General features: G+C 33.4%; 2 protein-coding genes and 1 long non-coding RNA gene across 3 annotated transcripts; 2 read left to right on the forward strand and 1 right to left on the reverse strand.

The window, feature by feature from the left end:
• On the forward strand, positions 1 to 2,788 carry LOC133669705 (uncharacterized). Its single transcript, XR_009833956.1, has 2 exons — positions 1 to 798; positions 1,172 to 2,788. It is a non-coding gene; the product is annotated as an uncharacterized LOC133669705 (long non-coding RNA).
• Positions 2,789 to 8,155: 5,367 nt separating this feature from the next.
• On the forward strand, positions 8,156 to 10,997 carry LOC133670101 (serine/threonine-protein kinase-like protein CCR4). The gene has a single exon (XM_062090560.1). It carries the CDS (start codon positions 8,443 to 8,445, stop codon positions 10,771 to 10,773), a length of 2,331 nt encoding a protein of 776 aa, XP_061946544.1. The 5' UTR covers positions 8,156 to 8,442; the 3' UTR covers positions 10,774 to 10,997.
• A 604-nt stretch (positions 10,998 to 11,601) lies between these two features.
• On the reverse strand, positions 11,602 to 15,540 carry LOC133670102 (adenylate kinase, chloroplastic-like). Its single transcript, XM_062090561.1, has 7 exons — positions 15,217 to 15,540; positions 14,966 to 15,061; positions 13,544 to 13,672; positions 13,313 to 13,447; positions 12,860 to 13,006; positions 12,646 to 12,720; positions 11,602 to 12,094 (listed from the first exon to the last, which is right to left on the reverse strand). Exons 1-7 carry the CDS (start codon positions 15,421 to 15,423, stop codon positions 11,990 to 11,992), a joined length of 894 nt encoding a protein of 297 aa, XP_061946545.1. The 5' UTR covers positions 15,424 to 15,540; the 3' UTR covers positions 11,602 to 11,989.
• Positions 15,541 to 20,894: the final 5,354 nt, after the last annotated feature.

A 20,894-nucleotide genomic window follows, 5' to 3' on the forward strand; every position in this document is an offset into this window, starting at 1 on the left:
TAAACTCTCTGAATATTTCACGAAACAAACTTTGGTTTGATCCCAGAAAGTTTTGAAAAATCCAAGTTCTATTGATTTGTCTGTAAACCAGTTGTCAGGAAGAGTTTAATCTGTTCTTTTGACAATGGGCGGAGACAGAGCATTTATTGGGAACCAGGAATTCTGTGACGATGAAACTTCCAAAACCATTATATTCACGGATAAAAGTTTGCTTGGGAAGACAAGGTCAAGAAAAGTTTGGAGATGAGATGTTCATGTTCTCAATAATAGCATCTGTGTTGGTTCTTGTTTTAATTGGTATCCTACTAGTCCGAAACTTCAAGTGTGCTCAAGATGAGATGAAAAATGACTTGAAAGTTAAGAAGGAGATCCGAAATGGAAAATTACTTCATTCCACCATTTAAATATTGATGCAGATGAAATGTGTAATCTGGAAGAAGACAATTTGATTGGGAGTGGGGACACAGGAAAAGGGAATCGCTTGGATTAGAAGAGAAACTGTGGTACAGTAGCTGTAAAGCAACCATGGAAGGGAGATGGTCTGAAGTTTTTTGCGGCAGAAAAGGAGATTTTGAGGAAAATCAGGCATAGGAATATCCTGAAGCTTTATGCTAGTTTACTCAAAGGAGGATTGAGTTTTCTGGTGTTCAAGTACATGCCAAATGGTAACTTATTTCAAGCACTTCACAGACGGATCAAAGATTGGTATCAGAGGTACAAGATTGCTCTGGGAGACGCAAAAGGAATTGCATATCTGCACGATTCATAGAGATATCAAGTCGAGCGACATTTTACTTGGTGAGGATTATGAACCAAAAATTGCTGACTTTGGGATTGCGAAGCTTGCAGAAATGTCCCTTAAGGGGTGTTATAGTAGCTCATTTGCTGGCACTCATGGCTATATTGTTCCTGGAGAGTCTGAAACTACTTTTTCTGCAAGACTGTTGCTTGATATCAATACTATCTCATGGAAATACCATATTTTCTTACCCTATGTTGATAATTACCGCTAATTTCTTTTGTGAAATCTTATGATGCTGCTATTATGTTCTTCCTTTAAGAGCTGCAAACGTATTTAACATATTATGATGCTCAATTCTGTTTTGGCAATTGCATTCCTTTGAAATGAAGTGTTCTAACTTCTAATCCATGCACTGATACCTTAATGTAGAGATGGCATACACGATTAAAGTCACTGAAAAGAGTGATGTATATAGTTTTGGTGTTGTACTACTAAAGCCCATCGACAAGGAATATGGAGAAGGGGGATACATTGTCTACTGGGTTTAACTCATGTCCATGACCGTGAAAATGTCCTCAAGGTTCTCGGTGAGGAAATGGCTTCCGATTCTGTCCAAGAAGACATGATCAAAGTCTTGAAGATTGCTGACCTTTGCACGACGAAGCTGGTATTGAAGGTGCTCGTTGATGCTGATTCTTGTGCTTACAGGTCTCCCGATAACAGTTTTGACAAAAATGACAAGCTTTTCTCCAGTAATTTCCCTTTTTTAGCAGCGGTATATCTCCAGGTCTTCTTCAACTGTGGCCAAATTTGGAGAAAATATATTTGTAGTGCTAGATGATGCTGGTTTATGAAAAGCATTTTGATGTTGTCTAATTGAGCGCTTGGAGTTGTTATTTTGTGATCTAATCTATAGGTATTTGGAAGCTTAAATAATTTTTAATTATCATTTGCTCTAACTTTTGCTTGTTTTCGGTGTGAATTTCATCCATCTCTCTGCTGGACACAGTTATGTTACCACATGAACATGATTATTGCATTCACAAGATCTACTCTTGAATTGGAGAACAGGTAAGATCTGTAAGCCCGAGACTGCTTCAAACACAATTTAGCTGTAAAAGGACCATATATTGTTAACCAGCCCAGCAAGCAACTCCAACAACATAAACAAGCTTTGGTTCTGCACTTGTGCTGCCATTTTTTTTGTTTTCGGTTCTATGGACAGAGGATTGCTCGCGGCATCACAAGAAGATTATCCAATTATATACTACACAGTGGAATCTAAGATTTGAATCTCTTCCAGCATCGGGCAAGCTGGCCCCTCACGTTATTGTGCCACCAACATACTGTGTCCCAGCCTCTCAAACACGTGAATTTTGACTGCGCGGAGCAGTCATATGGAATGAAGTGGGGATGACACTGACTATTCTTGGGGGCTAATTGTCCAATTACGGGCCTAATGCATGACTGGACTGCATTGGATACGCAAGAACGTTCCTTGTTACTCTTGTAAGAGTAGGTTCATATCCACTGAGCACGGTTGGCTTCCTTGATTTAGGTTTTTTGAGAGATTCCATGCGTGGGGTCCGTAGGACTTTTGGCACCTTGGGAAATTTCCCACGTAAATACGCCTATGACTGAGTCATCCTTGGAGATGGGCAAGCTTGATGGATGAGGGTCGAGATTTAAGAAGCTTGTTCGCAATTCACAAGGGACACAAGGGATGCTTCAGATTGAAATGAGTTTGAGCTTAAAGATTCTCGGTGAAGAGCTTCTGGGTGTTTGAGACTGAACTGAGTTTGTTTAGCTACCAAGAAAAATGTCTAAAATCGCAATCGTCTCGTGTCTCTCTTGTTGTATAATGCCGCAATTTAGACCATTTGGTTTGCTAAATTGGTTGTTCTGTTTGCTGTACATTCTACGGGAATCCATTGATAATTCTTGTATAGGGCATTTGAGAACACCTATATCGGGATTGCATTAGTTGGGATTGTAGATAGTGGATTAAATATATATATTTTATGATTATGGTTTGGTTATATACAATGAATTAGTTCATTTTATAGACTATGCATGCACAGAGGACAATTTATGATGGGTTATTCATGTTGACGGAAACACAAATAAAAAGATAGTAAGTTAGAAAAATAAAATTGAAGTCTTAGGGTTGTTACATATAATTCTAATTTGTAATTTTATTTTTAAGAATAAAATTGTAATATATTTAAATTGTTTTTATCTTAATATTGTGGATATTCAATCAAAAATTTCTAACCCTTTACATACTCAACATTTTCATTATATCAACAACATGCTCAATCTCTCTAACAATGAAATCAATTTTAAAGTTAGGAGAAGATTTGAAAGTTTGCTTCACAATTTTTATCTAAAATACAAGAATATCAACTTTAACCCTATCAATTCTAAAATTCTCCTAAAACACATGTGAGTCAATTCCTTCGCAGTGTGCTTCGTTAAAAATAACCTCTAGAACCACATTTAATTTGGTTATCTTTTCATGGACATCACAAACCAATAATTTTATATCTAAATGTTCTATTTTAGCATTACCTTCATCATCCTCATCAAATTTGATAGTTGATTCAAATCCACAAAAGAAATAGAATTATAAAAACTTTTAGTTTCAACACCATTTTTATCTCGATCAAGAAGTTGCTTCCTCTACTCATGCCTCTTAAACGGGTTCTTGACATTAGTCATCGATCTATGATCACCCTTTTTATGATCCCTGGGCTCCTCACCTCCATCAACTAAAGGGTTAATTTTTCAATATATACATGCATGTCTTTTATCACCAATTCTTGAACATCGTTTTTCAATTCTGTAATCTGTCTCTACATGTCTTCTATTACCGGTTTTTGAATGTCTCTTTCTTGAGAAGAAACCTCGTCATCCTCACCTACATGAGTGCATCATGTTTTCATATCTCTTATTCCAACACACAACAAGCAAATAACAAATGGGATATTAAGGCTTTGATACTAACTGATGTAAATAGAAACACAAACAAGAAGACAACAAGTTAGAATTGAAGCCTATCAGGGTTGACACAGAAAATCCTAATTTAGAATTTTATTTTTAGGAATGAAATTCGATTATATTCTACTGAAATACAAGCTAAACAAACCTATTTATACTAGTCATAAGTCTACCTAGAAGAGAAAAAAAATCTCAATCAATAATTATTGAGTTGTTTTAAGGATTCCTAAACTAGAAAGGAAAAAAAAAATTATCAATCCCAATATTTGATTTTATAAACTGAGTAGAAAAAAAAATAATAAAACATTATAAAGAAAAATATTTTCCTAAACTATATAGAAAATAATAATAACTAAGAAAATATTTTTTAAAAAATTAATCTTGCATCATATATGTACATGATTACATAAATCTTTTAGGTTTAAGCATATTCTATAATTATTAGTTGTATTATAACAACCTTAATCTCATATATATCAGCTTAAATGATACTAGTTTATATGCTCGTGCTACGTTGTGGGGGTACCTAAATTGTTTTAATTGTAATTTGTTTTTAGGTCTCAAAATTTTTTTTGACATTGTTATAAAACCCAAAAATACAATCGTTTTGAATTCTTTTCATAAAGATAAAAAATTTTATTAACATATCTTTTGTTTATGTTATCCAACACAATGTTTTTAACTAGGAGCATTATTTCTATTTAAAAATATATTTTATGATTGTTAAAGCAAGTTAACATAAAATTTGAAAATAGTATGTGTCGATATTTTGTATGATTGAAAGCTAATTAAACATGTTAATAATAAAAAAACAATTTCAATCAAAATTTCAAAAAGAATTTATTATTAGTATTATTATTTTTTGATCAGATACATAATAATAATAAAAATATTAAAATTCAAATAAAAAATTATAATAGTATTTAAAAACCATGTCAAAATTAAATATTAAGTGAATCTAGTAAATTGTTTTTAGAGTGCCAAAAAAAATCAAAGAAAAAAAGGAAAATAAATAAGTTAACAAACGGTCATGCCTAGAGCTTGGTCCACACGTGCATAGCAGGCCAAACTCGCATGTTTGGCCTTGCTTGAATTTCTTTTTATCAAAGGGATGGACGACATGTCACATGCCCCTTATTCTTTTAAAAAAAAATTGTCTATCACAATTAAAAAAATAGATGCACTGCCCTACATTAGATAATGCAACTTGCACCCACCCCACACGCACCTCAACCAAGTGAGCCTTGAAGCAGATTTTTTATTAAACAATTAAAAAATATATATATTAAGGTTTTTCACTATTTATATAAGCTATTAAGCATCATAAGAAACCCTAGTTCTTTTAGAGAGTTTAGGTAATTAGCATTTTTTTCTTGTATTATTATTTCAAGTAAATGTTTTTTTAAAATAAACTTTGTATGAAAATATAAATTTGGTAATAAAAAATATTAAGTAATAAAATTTTAAATTAAGTTTTTTGTGTGACCTTTTTTGGTAGAATTATGTGTTCTTGTACTTGTTGTCTTTCTTATATTGCTTCATTTGCATCAGTTGATGTCAGAGCTTAATGATCCCAAGTTATTACTTGTTGTGTGTTGCAATCCCATGTTAATTTATTTGTTTTGTGTTATAAAATAACCATGGCTAGAAGATGTCATAAATTACATGTTAAGATAAGAGAGGATGAGGAGGTTTCCTATTGGGAAAGTTTAATCCAAGAGTTGGTGATAGAAGATATGTAAAGATAAATATGATGATAAATAGATATGGTGATATAAGATATACAAAGATAAATTGCAAAATTAATCTATTAGTTGGTGGAGATGAAGAGCCTAAGGGATCGTGAGAAGATTAATCGTAGATCTATAACTAGTTTTGAAAACTTGTTTCAAAAGCATAAGCAGAAGAGGTTCTTCTTTATCAATATGAGTATCATAGATATTTTGGTAATCTCATTTATAATGAGATAAATATGGATTGATATTCTCCATCAATTTATTATGTTTATTTTAATGATGGTTAGATAGGTGGTGATATTATAAATAATGACAGTAATAGTAGTGATGATATCATTGATGGTGTTCTTATTAATAAGATATAGGTGAGTGCAAAAAAAATATGGAAAGTGCTTAACAAAATAAATTTGTTGATTTAAACTATGTTGATCTTTTTGTTTTCTTACAAGGTTATGTTATCACAAAGATAGATGTGTTAAAGGGTTATATGAACACAATATATATTGATTAAGCAATTTTGAGGTTTACAATTTATTACTTTATAAGCCAATGGAAAAGAAATAATATATCAATTGTTGTTTTTTACATGAATTTTAAGATGAATGGACTGGAGTTGATATCTAAAATTATTATATACTTGAAGAGAAGAAAGAAAAGGGGTTGAAGAGTTTTTATTGGACATCCATAAGATCTAGGCAATTTGAACTTGATGATGACTTCTTTCTAACCTGGGAAGATTGAAGCATGAAATTCTTTTTTCCTAATTTTTAGTTTTATTATTGCACATAATTTTTCATCCGACTATTAGATCATGCTAAAATTTGACTAGGAAAATCTAGAGGCTTTGTTTTTTATATGGTTAAAATTTCATAGTAATAGGAGTTTGATAAGGCCTTCCAATAATACCTATAAATTACTAGTCAAGATTTTTTTTTATTTTCCTAGTTGATCTAGGATTCTTTTTTTATTTGGATTAGAACTCTTTTATTATTTTTTTTATCTTCATTTAATATTTTCTATCCTAGTTTGTTTACGACTTTTATTACTTTTCCTTTATTTTTAGGTTTTGCTTATTGGTTTAGGTAAGTTTGTAGGTTTATTAAATCTCCTAGAGAGAGATTATCTAAATAGAAAATATTAAATAATTTTTTTTTTATTAAGGTTTCTTTGTGATCCCTTTTTCATCTAAATTTTATGTTATTGTGCTTGTTGTCTTTCTTATATTGCTTTTGTTTGCATCAATTAGTACCAGAGCCTAACCGTCTCAGGTTATTGCTTGTTATGTGCTGCAATCCCATATTATTTTGTTTGCTCTGTGCAACTAAATAACTATAATTGGAAGAGGTCACGAAGCCAAACGTGTTCAAGTAAAAAGGGATGAGGAGGTTCCACCTTATAAGAGAAACATTCAAGAGCTGGTGAAAGACATGCAGAGACAAATAGTAAAATTAACCCATTAGTTGGCGGAGATGAGGAGCTCGTGGGATTATGAGAAGAGTGATCACGAATCCATAACTACTTTTGAAAACTCATTTTAAAATCATGAGTAAAGAAGGCAGCTTCTTAATCGAGATGCATATCGTGTTGATTTTAATGATCTCATTTATAGTGAGATGGATGTGGAATGGTATTCTCTGTTAATTTATGATGTTTATTTTAATGATAATTATGTTGATGATGATATCATAAATAATGATAGTGATGATATCATTGAAGGTATCCTTGTTGATAAGATAGAGGTTGAATGCAAGAAAAAAAAAAACATGGAAAGTGCACAATAAAAGAAGTTTGATGATTTAAATTATGTTGATTCTTTTGATTATAAGGTTAATGTTATCACAAATGTAGATGTTTTAAAGGTTATATGGAAACAACATATGTTGATGAAAAAAGTTTGAGATTTACAATTTATTACTCTAGAAGCCAATGGAAAAGAAATAATATGCTAGATGTTATTTTTTATACTGATTTTAAGATTAAACGACTCAAGTTGATTTCTAAAATTATTATATACTTAAATAGAAGGGAAAAGAAAAGGTTTGAGAGTATCTGTTGGACATCCATGGGATCGAGACAATTTAAACTTGAAGACAAATTCTTTCCAACCTAGAGAGATTAATGGAGGAGATTAATTTTTTCCTAGTGCATAGTCTTAGTTTATTATTCGACCATTGAATTGGATAGGAATTTTACGAGAAAATTCTAAAGGCCCTGTTTTCTATAAAATTAAAATTTCATTGCAATTGGTGCTTGGAAAGACCTTTCAATAATACCTAAAAGTTACTAGTCAATATTTGTTATATTTTTCTAGTTGATTTAAGATTCATTTTCTTATAGGGAATGAAACTCTTTTATGATCTTCAATAATACCTAGAAGTCATTGGTCAATGTTTGGATAAATTTCTAAAAATAACATATTCAATAATAAAATTTTGAATTAGAATTTTTTTATGGCTTTTTTAACAAAATTTTGTATTCTTATACTTGCAATATTTTTTTTGTGTTGCTTCCGTCTTCATGACTTGTCTACTAATGAAATTTACTCGTTTTGAGTGATGAAAGTGCCAAAGTCTTATATACATTTAGCACAATATATAGCATAAAAAATGTGGACTAGTTATTAGTATTGTTTTTGACATTCCAATTAATTTGCTCGTTTGTATTACGAGTTTCAACCATTTCCCACACGCTCTCTCTATATCTCTAAATTTCTGCTTATATAGACTTGCCATAAACATTTCTTTGCAATGACCAGGTCTTTGGCCCTCCATACAGACTCTATAAAACCGCGTTTCTTTTCTCTCTAATTATAGCTACCCTCTCCTCCTCCGCCTCCTCCTCCTCCTCCCGGACCCCTTAAAAATGGCCAAAAACCAACACTCACTAGCTACAATAATCCACCTCTAAACATCACTTGTACCACCATGAAAGTAGTATCGTACCATCCCACAAACCATTTTTTATATGGCTTGTGATTTGTTTAACCTTCATCTCCTTTCCTACCTCATATTTCTTTCTCCTTTCATTCCATTCGTTTTTTCACTCTCAACCGTGTCAATATCTGAAGTTTCTAACCGAACATTGGTGTGTGCATTAACACCTGCCTGTGATACCAAACAGCACTCTTTTCTAAACTGTTCAAGTTTTCCTCGTGGAATCCAAATCCCCTCGAATCCTAGTACTTCTTTTTCAGCTATAGTTGGTGGAGAGGGATTCCTCTGTGGTCTAATATCCTTGCCTCGGTCTCCTACTAATTCAACTTTGGTTTGTTGGAGATTCTCAGTTAATGGTACTAACTACAAGAGAGTTTATCATGGCCTGGCTCTCAGTCAACTGGAAGCAGGAAAATCTTTTGCCTGTGGCCTAATTAATGTCACTAATCGCCTCGAATGCTGGCCGCGGCGAAAGTTCAGCTCTAGCAGTATTGCTCAGGGATTATCAAGTATTGCTGTTGGAGAGGATTTCGTGTGTGGGATATCGGAATCCGGGAGTGTTACTTGTGGAGGAAGTAATAATAATACTTTCGCTGGCCTTAAGAGGAACTATTGTGCTATTGCTGCCGGGTTTAGGCATGCTTGTGCTATAGATTCCCATCATGGGATGTATTGCTCGGGAAGTATGGCTAGCGAGAAGCCGGAAGGTGAGTTCATATCAGTGGCCTTGGGGGAGAACCGTGGTTGCGCTCTGCGGACTAATGAAACAATAGTTTGTTGGGGGCAAGATAATTTTAGTTTGCCGGAGAGGTTAAAGGAGACTTATTTTATTGCTATTGAAGCAAAGATAAATGTTTTCTGTGGAGTTGAGAGATCAAATTTGTCCTTGTATTGTTGGGGTAATGAGATTTTCAACTCCAACTTACTGGTGTTTGAGGAAGTGTTGCCAGGCCCCCGTAGAAATGATTGTCCTGATGCTATCTTAGAAGGATCTGGCGGATCGTGCCCCCAATGCCAAAATATTGTCCAGCATTCTAAGAGCAATAGCAATTGTACTCCACCTCCGGCCGTACCGCCTCTAACGCCAGAACCCCATCAAGGGAGGCGAAGGGGGTGTAATAAATGGAGCGACAAAATAATAGCTTTTTTTGTGGTGGGATGCGGAGGATCCCTCGTTCTATTGCTAGTCATTGGGTTCTTCCTCTTCAAGTATTGCAAGTGTAGAGGCCGCCGGATCCATGATTCCGGCCGCTTGGATGGTGCCGGGCCAGGAGCCCATGTTGAACAGGGTGGTGCTCCAAGCCGACCTCAAGCCCCTCGAACTGAACAAGCATCACCAGTCTTAGAGAAGCGGCTAAGCGAGTTGGCTAGCATGGGAAATGCTGGTCACTTGGAGGTATTCTCTTTCCAAGTTCTACTTAAAGCCACCAACAATTTCTCACGGGATAAAAAAATTGGCACGGGAAGCTTTGGTTCAGTTTATATGGGCACATTAGACGATGGGTGCGAAGTAGCTATCAAACGAGCTGAAATATCAAACACTTACTCATACTCTGTTGGAACAAGGCGTCAAGAGGACAGGGACGTTGCATTTATCAATGAGCTTGAATCCCTATCAAGACTTCATCACAAGAATCTTGTCAGTTTGTTGGGATTCTGCGAAGACAGTAATGAGCTGGTACTAGTCTACGAGTATATGCACAATGGCACCCTCCATGACCATCTCCATAAGCTTGAAAGTTCACCCTTAATGTCATGGACTGCACGCATCAAGGTTGCGCTAGATGCAGCCCGAGGCGTAGAGTACCTTCACAGGTACGCAGTGCCACCAATCATCCACCGAGATATCAAGTCATCAAACATATTGCTTGACTCCACGTGGACTGCCAAGGTGTCTGATTTCGGTCTATCTTTGATGGGTCCTGAAGATGAAAAGTCACACCTATCGCTTCTCGCAGCCGGCACGGTGGGTTACATGGACCCAGAATATTATATACTCCAGCAGCTGAGCACGAAGAGCGATGTGTACAGTTTTGGAGTGGTGTTGATGGAGATACTGTCGGGGTACAAGGCCATACACAAGAACGAGAATGGGGTGCATAGGAATGTGGTTGATCTTGTTGTTCCCTACATTGTCCAAGAAGAAATCCATCGAGTTTTAGACTCGAGAGTGCCGCCACCAACACCATTTGAAATAGAGGCAGTGATACGCACAGGGTACTTAGCGGCAGACTGTGTTACACTTGAAGGTCGAGATCGGCCATCCATGACTGATGTTGTAAGTTGCCTAGATAGAGCACTGGCTGCGTGCTTGCCGCACCCATCTTCGCTTTCGCGGTCCACAACCGGGTCTTCGATATGAGAGACTAAAACCGAAAGCTTTGATCACGTATATAACAAGTGCCCGGCATCAAGAACCTGCCATGAAATAGTCCTCTACTTTTTGTGTATAGTACTGGTCTAAGCCATTTCTTTCAAACACATGGACTTTTTACTCTTATTTGTTGATCGATTGAGGCAAAAAGTGTATGGTGATGTACGTAACGCAAAATCATTACAGTTTCGTTCCTTCAAGGATTCTTTCAACCTTCAGCTTTGAATTTCCTTCCTCGTTGCGAGGTCCGGGAGGAAAATTCTACAATTTAAGAATCAACACATGATGCACAAAAGAATGGACTCAACTTTTTCCATCGCGCCATAACCCCTCCAAGGGGACCCCGTCGAGTGTGGGTGTTTTTTAAAGTATTTTTTATTTCAAATATATTTAAATAATATTTTTTTAGCGCATCAAATCAACACAAAACATTAAAAAAATTGAAGTTTCCTAAAAATAATTAAACTTTTTAGAACCACAGGTTGAATAGATTTAGCCTTGTGGGTCAAAGAAGACTACACTATGAGGACTTAATGACTTAATGTAAAGACGGGCAAGTACAGGCACCCATCAACATCCATGAAGCTATCATCCAGAATAGAGCTATCTTTCCTAGAACATTCTTTACTCCAGAAAATTCAAACAAGTTTCGACGGCACAAAAATGAACACGTGTCATTATTTGTAAGCACAAGGATACGTTACCCGTAGGCACAGAAACCGAGACCACCATATGCAATATGCAACGCCTTGCTTACCAGCGTAAGTAAATTATTCGTCCTTGAGAAAGAATTGCTTGAAGAGCAGCTTCATGAAGTTGTTTAATTTTTTCCCACTGTATTTTAGCGACTGAAACACAAGTTTTTGCACAGTTCTATTGGTTTCCATACAAATGAAATCCAAAAGTTACACTTCAAAGAATAATTTAATAAGAATAACCAAATAGAGTAGTCAAGCATGTCGTAGCTCTAGGAAAGAGAAAATAAGGGCACTTAGTCCGCGTTTGGCTACTTGGTTGAAACCACATTTTTTCTGGTAGAAAAGCATCAAATTGATGTTTTTCTAAGCCTTGCTACTTGAGCATTTCTTGAGGTTGAGGTATATAAACCTGACAGAATGGGCTGAAAAGAACAAGGGCTGAACTATACCAGTTTTCACAATTCCTGATTCCTGGCTATTGGTTATACACCAGCTCTTCCCTCCATCTATGCAGCCAGAGATCCTGAAGCCAACTTCTGATCCTCAAATAGTTTTGTGAGAGCATCATCAATTTGTGCAAACACATCTTCTTTGGGAACATTTCCATTAACCTGAAATCAATAAAACGGCCCTCCAACTTAGATTTAATAATAGTATTATACCAGTTGCATGATCCACCAAATCACACACCAGTTCTTCCCTTCTTCTTTTTTTTCTCTTTATTGATGATAATCTAATCACTCAATAAGCAGATATCCCTCCCTCATCAAGGACATGCAAGACAAATTGCTTGTGCATAACTCAAAATAATACAGAACAACTCTTTTCATTTTACTTTTTATTTCATATTGTTATTTAGCACAAAAAAAGCAGAAAAGAAGCCCAGCTATTATTGCTGCATCAAATTAGTGGCAGTAAAAATATGACTAATATCTACCAACACTATCGTATACTTGTTGGGTGTTTCCTAGTAGTCTCAGCATCAACTTATCATGAGCTGTTCAACACAATGAATTATTCACAAAATAGTGACAACTGATATCATTAGGATAGCTGGGATGAAATGGTAGAGTAGTCAATTGAACCCACACACAGAAATAATATATATATATATATATATATATATATAGAGAGAGAGAGAGAGAGAGATTTTGTCACATGCCTTGAGTGTAATGTCTTCATACATTGAAAGTACTGCCTCCACATTTTGATGATGAGTTTGCAAGCGCAACTTCACCTAAATAAAGCCATATGAAAAGGGAAACAAATATCATCACTTGGCAATATTGATCCAAAGCGCTTACTGAAGCCACAAAGAAGACAGAATCCTCTGAAGTAATAAGAATCATAGGTACACAGATTAGTTCTGAACATGCCTTTTCTTCGGTGTCATCAAATCGTTGGGTGAGCCTGGCAGCAATTTCTTCAGTCTCAGGGGGGGAATACTTCAGGTGGTATATCTTCCCTGTAACAGGGTCTAATCTACGTCCAACCACTCTTTCAACAAGAATCTCTTCGTTGACCTGCAAATCAGTATTCATGAGATTGGCTGAAGGGAAAAACTCAATCTTAATATTTAGAGTTTGAAATCTACCCAAGAATGTGAGGATACATCAGGGCCATTAAATTGATAAATCAATTCTTTCTTCTTCATGATCATCTTCTTTTAGTTTGACTTCGATAAAGTATCCTATATTATTTTAAAGTTACACGAAAATCAACAAAGTAGCCACTGAGAAGAATATCAGCATGCAAGTTCACATTCTCCTCTTCCTAGCCAGATAATGGAATGTAACAGATAACATGCCAGCAGCAACAAGAATTCTTACTTCTAGGACAATAAAAAGATCAGGTTGGAAGCCAAATTCTTTCAGAGCAGTTGCCTGCGATAAGCTCCTTGGGTATCCATCCAAAAGCCAACCATTTTCTTGAGAGTCTGGCTGCAGCAGACGGTCCTTCACCATCTACAAGATCAGATGATTGAATGAACAATATGAATGCCTCGAAAGGAAGGGAAGCGAAGGAGTAGGAGGGGGGTGTTTACACCATGCCTACCCTACCATGACAACTATTTCATTTGGGACCAACTGTCCTTTCTCCATGTATTCCTTTGCTCGCTTCCCATTTTCACTCCCTGAAGCAATTTCTGCCCTCAGCAGGTCTCCAGCAGCAATATGCACCAAACCATACTGCATTTATGAGGATGACTTGTTGAATCTGTTTTTTCCTCACCAGCAATTGCAAATTGAGAAATCAAGCAGAAAATGCTTTAACTTCTATCAGAAAATCCCCATAAAACCAATGGGAAGCAAAAACCATATCCAATCTCAAAGCAGAATTTCAAAGAATTGTCTTGTTTATCTAAGTAATCACAAATGACACGGTGCACCAATTCCAACTGCTTGAGCTCAGCTTGCAATTGGCTTATCTGATTGCGTGATCAAGCTGCTTGCACATTAATCCGAGCTTTAGCAGAAATTAAGTATGGCATGGTCCTCCATGCCATAATTGAGTTTACAACAGCTAGCCAATTAAGTGTTTCATATGAACAACTACTGAAAACTGCGTCAAAGAAAAATAGGTGATTCTTATCATAGATAGCCTAACTATTGTGGCAAGCAAGCCAACATATTGATGATAGTGACTACATAATCTGCTCATACACAAATACTTCAACTTGCTTTGGAATTATGCCCTGGCTAAGGAAGTGTAGACGGAATTGATTTTAAAGTTTCAACTAGAAGATCTATCAAATTGGTTTAATTGTGTTTCTGTGAAACAGAAATATACCAATCATTGGGAACTAGTGAAACTATCAAGCAACTCTCCAACAAAACTGAGTTTTCAAATGAAGAAAATACCATATTACATAAAGTAAAGTTTGAGATCAAGTTAGATTAGCATAGAGACTGAGTCCATATAATTTCAAAAGGTTGACGGATCTCACTAACTAATGTTGAACATCCTTTTCTTAAGTGATACTGGACTTGACTAAGCACGAGCAGCTAAGCCAAGCTGTTCATCCGAGCTTGGTTCTCTTAGAGCCCTGCATGTCAAAGTAGCAATGGTTGTGTTTTCCTTTTGTGGAAAACTATGTAAGGAGGGCGAATATCACCCATGGAGAAAATGCTCAGCTATTTAATTGAAGCACACCAGATACAAGATATAGACGACCTCACTGTTAACAAACTCAATATTTATTCAAATCACAAAACATAATGCCATTCATAAAAACTATAATGTCTTATTCAGATGTTTGAAACCTTCACTAGATAAAAATCCAAACAAATCTCAGCAAGATAAAGTCATTACAATGAGAAAAAAATTGCTTCAAGAAACAATATTTTCATATGCAGAACAATAAACATAACTAACAAATGGGAAAATGAAAAAGTTGCTCCCCAAAGAAAAGATTTGGGAAAATTTAGTGACAGGTGGCATTACAAAAGATTAAAAGAAACTTGAAGAAAAAAAGGGCTTACTTTCTTAGTGATGAGCTCACATTGAGTACCTTTACCAGAAGCAGGAGCACCGGATATCATTATCTTCAAATGCTCTGGCTTTGCTGATGCCACAACCTTTACATAACCACATACACATAAAAATTAGTGAAAAGAAAAGAAGACAAACAAATTCATATAACAGAAATAAAACCCTATGGTTCTCAAACAGAAACAAATAAAACATGGTGAAATTCAAAACCCAATAAGAGAAATGAGATGTTTTCACTTACAAAAGCTGAGTTCTTGGTTTTGGTTAAACAAGCGGACAAAAGGGTTTGATGGGAATGAAGAGAAAGGCAATATTTGGTGTTATTGTAAACCAAAGACATGTTTGAAGAGAAGAGAAGCTGGGAGGATTTAGAGGAAGAAAAAGGCTGTTCTGGTTTCCCTTTTCCTTTCACTCCCAAATTCAAACTACAGGAGCTAGTAGCAGCCATTTCTTTGTCCTCTCAACAGCTCTCTCTCAGTGTCTTCCTGTGTCTGTCGAGCTGGATATTCTTGGAGGGGTGGAAGGAGAAATGGTGGTGGTCGTTTTGATAAACGACAGCACTACAGAGCGATGGTATTTTATTTTTATTTTTTTCTCTCTTGGTTAGGGGTTGTTGCTGGGCCCTACAATTTGTTGGGCTCCTACAGTTGCCCATATTTTAAGAAGCATGGATCCATACAATTTCTTTTATCCAAGCGCCTCTATTTTTTAATCAAATATTTTCTTTAGGTTTCTATTAAAATATGAGGTGGAAATAAAATTAACACGTGATATGATGACATAGCTACCAAGTGTGCACAATTTTTTAGTTTTTTTTTTCTAATTCAGTATTTTTATTTTTATTTTTACTTATCTATATTTTTTGTTTTTTTATTTTAGTGTCTCAACTCTCAATAATTTATTAATATAATTTTTTTAATTCATTAGTTAATGGTTAATGTTTTCACCAGTTGAGTAGCAAGATAAAAAGGGCGAGACACTCATATATATATATATATATATATATATATATATATATATATATATATATATATATATATATATATATATATATATATATATATATATATATATATATATATATCATGAACTAAAAAACGTTTTTAAGCTTTATTGAATTCCAATTCTAGATCTTATTTTACTATTTTATCCAATTTTTTTTTGCTCATATTTAGGATGTCAATTGGTCTCCATAGTTACAATTTCTAATATATCCATTTTTATATTTTTAAAAAATATTCTATTAATTATTCATTAAGTCAAAAATTTTAATATATGTAATCGATACATCAGATTTTAGATCACTCAAATATTATTTTTTATTGAATATTCAGATTTTATGTTACCCAAATATATATATATATATATATATATATATATATATATATATATATATATTAGATCTGGTTAATAATATTTATATGCTAACTATCATTCATCTCGAAAGAAATTTGAATTATCATATCTAATTTGTAACAGTAATTATTAAAAAAATCATTCATTTGAGTTGGCTTGCGTAGGTATCTTTCTAGAGCTTGGTTACATTGTCATCCTTACCTTTTATTTATTTAGTATGCAAAATAAAAAAGTTTTTTATTTATATTTTGAAATTTAAAAAAACAAAAAGTTGTATGCATAATTTTTCTACCCAAATCTAAGGGTTATTTGTTATTAAAAAACTTCTTTTTGTTCACTTATTCTTTGTGTTTTTTAATTTCATACCTTTATAACTTAGATTGTTAGAGATTTACAACCATTTTTTTTCCTTACAATGTTAAGTTGTGGATTTATTTTTATTTTTTAAAAATACAATGACATCATTTTAAATATCGTTTTTTTCCATTATAAAAATTTAGTCTGCCCACGTCAAAACACGGGTCACGTATCTATTAAAACCTAGATATAAAGAGTATATTTTGTATTGTGATAACTTTTATAGTTGTGATTTGAAAAAAAAAATTGTTTTATAAAAAGTATTTTTAGTTGAAGTTAGTTTAGTAAAATATATATTTGATTAACACTGTGGTTGAAATTGAGGTTAAAAAAAAATAGTTTAATGTGTTTGGTTAAGAATGCTTTTTAAATTGAAGTTATAAAATAACTAAAAAAAACATATATTAATATTGATGGTTTTTAATTGAAATATTGTAGATTTAACTAATGCTATTACATTATAAAATAAACAATACTTTATATAAAGTGTTTTTTATTGTTCCATTAAACTATCTGCAATTCCATCACGTACGAAATCCATCCGACAAGGACTATAGTTTTCATGGCTTCTTAAGTGTGCAACAACATCAAGTAAAATATCATCAGGAACAAAATTGGGATTGCCATTAAATTCTGCAAATGTTACGTCATCATGCGATCTACTTCTAATGTAATTATGTAGTGCTATTGAATAATGTTAAACAATAATTTTTCGAATAAAACACAATATTTAAGAAATGTTTTTGGTTTTTTTTTTATTTATTAGGTCAGACTCGGTCCAATGCATTTATGTTTGGGCCGGATCCGGTCCGGTCCATAAACAGTAGAGATATACTATTTCATGTGAACAGTAAAGAGTGAATTATTCACTAAAATAAAAAGCATATTTTTATGGTTCACTCTCAACCTAACACACAACTACACTACCAACCAGCTACGTACAAAACCTTTGGATGGGACGACTGTTGACATGAAGCAAAAAAAATGACTACCTTTTAGTTCCAAAGACCCTAGCAGCCATCATCTTTCAACCTCTAGAAGCTCATATTCTTTCCAAATCTCCCATACCCACTGGACACGAAAACTCAGGGGCGGAATTAGAGGGAGCTAACACTGAGGGGAGGAATTTTTAAGAGATCCCCAGAACAAGATGATCTGCTAGCTAGTAAGTATAAATGTCGAGAAAGGAGACAACTTTCATTCGTTTCAGTCATGACAATAACCTTTGGGTTAGTAGGGAGATTGGATCGTCGGGCTCTGGTTTCCTTAAGATGAAGGTACATGTAGTCCCCTTTCCATTCTCAAACATGAGGTTTTACTGTAAAGGTTGAAGTCATGTGGCAGAAATCGGTTTCTTCTTCTGTATTTTTCTTGTAGCTGCTGAAGCAGGTTGCTCCTCCCCTTTTGTATGCTAAGTTTCTCCTGTTCTTCTCTGATAAGGGCATTTTAGCTGTTTGCAGTGGCAGCAGGGACCCTTTCCTTTTTTAGCCATAAAACCAACACCTTCGGTTGTAACTGTAGATGAGATTAATTGAAGATCATCCAACCTGGTCTAATTTTATGTTAGTCTAAAAAAAACTGTAGTTTTTGTTTTATATTTTAAAAAAATACTACTGCACTTTATTTTGACAGCAACTGCATAACCTTGGCTTTTTTGTTGCTTTTTTCGCGTGGGAAACACGGGTTCTTGGAAATATTGCATGCTGCCTTTGGGTTTTAGGCCGTGGTTTTGTCTTCGGGCTTCAGGCCTTCCTCTTGTTTTTCGAAGATCACATCATTTTGGCTTTTGATTTATGAGAGCCCTCACATTTTTTTTATTATTATTATAAAACAAAACCTTCCCTTTTTACCATCAGCAAAATAATCATGGCCAAGTCCATGGAAAATAATAATAATAATAATAATAAATTTATTGTTGCATGTTGTTAACATTCTACAAAAAAGCTATCATTTTAGTATTTTTTTTACACGCCAAAAAAAAAGCTAAAAGATATTTTCTTGCATGTTTTAATCATTTTATAAAAACAATTTGACATGCATTTTTGAATTTTATAACAAGTTTATAAAATTTATTAGAATTTGATTAAAATTAAAAGACTCATTGTGGACGAAGTAACAAATTTTCAAAAATAATAACTCAACCTTGTTTTTTATTTTCATTAATCAGAACAAAAACATTTTGATCCTTAATTTCAATTTTTAATGTTAGCAGATTCATAAAGTCCCATTTCATGAAACATTAAAAAGAAAATAAATAAAATATATTCATTAAAGTTAAAAATATTAAATTTTAAATAATATTCATTAATATCAGAATTAGAAATATTATTAGATCAATATTCATGGATATTACAGCCGAGAATATTAGTATTTATCAATTTCAGAATTAAAAATATTTTTAGCTCAATATTTATTGACGCTAAATATTTTTAGCCTAATATTTAAAATAATAAAAGAAGCAATGGATGAATAAATCCTATTTTCAGTAATTACATGGTCTTTCACCGTAATTGGCTTTATTGTCTATATACTCAGGATAATCTAAAGGAAGGGGCTTGGAAAAACAACATTTATAATCTTGTGGGATTGAATTTAAAAATAAATAAATAATAATTGTAGATTATTGTTATGTTCCTCTTTGAGCTGTTCTGATCAAATGATTCAGTTCTTCAACTTTTTTTTGATGCTGCAATATTTTTCGTGGATTGCAAGCTAAGCAGGACAAGTTGATTCGGTTCATCTGCATTGCGATGGCAAATTCATCAAGGAACCTGGTGCCATGATCATGGAGCATAAAATCCACAATTTTGTCTTCGAATCTCAAATCAAATCCGTTTAATTAATCAAACTGTTAACATTCACTCGCATTTCACATTTAAAAACATTGCCTGAGGATGCGTTTATATTGGAATTTCAACAAAATTTAAATATAATTTTTTTAAATTATTTTAATATGCTAGTATTAAAAATAATTTTTTTAAAAAATATTATTTTAATACATTAAAATTAAAATTAACTGGATGGATTTATCAGTTCATAGTGAAAAACAAATCAAGAATTATCCATCACACATTCTTAGTAAAAGAATTAATATTCAAACATTCATAGATGCAACAACACTAATCCATATATTAAAACTTCATATTATAAAAATGTAATAATCTAACATTAGAAATCACTAATTATATTTTATATCCTTCAATCAACGCAACTACTTTGTATAGAGTGTTGAGAGGATCTAAATATATCCATCTGGATTTGAAAGATGACATAAATTAGCCAAAGTACATATTCATTTTAAGACTAAAAAAATATAAATATATCGCAATAAAATCACCTATGTTTGCGTTAAGGGTTACAAGGACGATGTACTAGCAATTTTGCCACTTTATACACTTTTTGAACCTCTTCTAACACTAATATTGATCCCCTTTCAGGTTTGCCAACTTTACCACTACTTTAACCTAAAATATATTTAGCATTGTCCTTTTAGTAAGTTCTAAGTATAATTGTTACATTTAATTGTTAAAACTCTTTTCCTTATAATATCATGTTGATCTTATCATTTTTTCCCTTTTTAGATTGTTTCTTAATCTACCAACAAGCCTTTTCAAGTTGGGGAGAAGAATTACATCTTCTTTTAGTTCGAGATCTGCTTCAAGCAATGGATGCACAATCTCAGAATATGTGTTTCTAAAGATTTCTACATTATAGTATGTATGATAAACATCCTCAAACTCAATCATCTTATTTAACCAATTCAAATCACTAGCATCCATAACCCCAATATCCTTTGTATAATTTTCAAAACCAAGATATGTGTAAACTTTGGATACATCCCAAAATCTAGTATTGAGTTTTAAATCTTTAAATCTTTTTTTCTTTAAATCGACATGAATATACCTTATACAACACCTATGTAAGGCCTTAGAAAATATCTCTACAACTACTTTAAGTAGACTTTGCAACCCATTAAAAAATAAAGTATAGTTAGACACTAAAATACATTATAAAGATCACACATAAATTACCTTTTATATTGTGACATTATGTAAAAAGGCTTCTAATGTATGCCATGCTTAATAGATCCATATTATAGAAATCATTTTCATGTGTCATTATTTTAAAACTCAATAACACCATAGCAATAAGAAACAAACCATTATTTTCATCCAATGCCACAACAAACAAAAGCACTCCTTCATA

Source organism: Populus nigra, chromosome 12, assembly GCF_951802175.1.
Source record: "Populus nigra chromosome 12, ddPopNigr1.1, whole genome shotgun sequence".
NCBI classification, from domain to species: domain Eukaryota; kingdom Viridiplantae; phylum Streptophyta; class Magnoliopsida; order Malpighiales; family Salicaceae; genus Populus; species Populus nigra.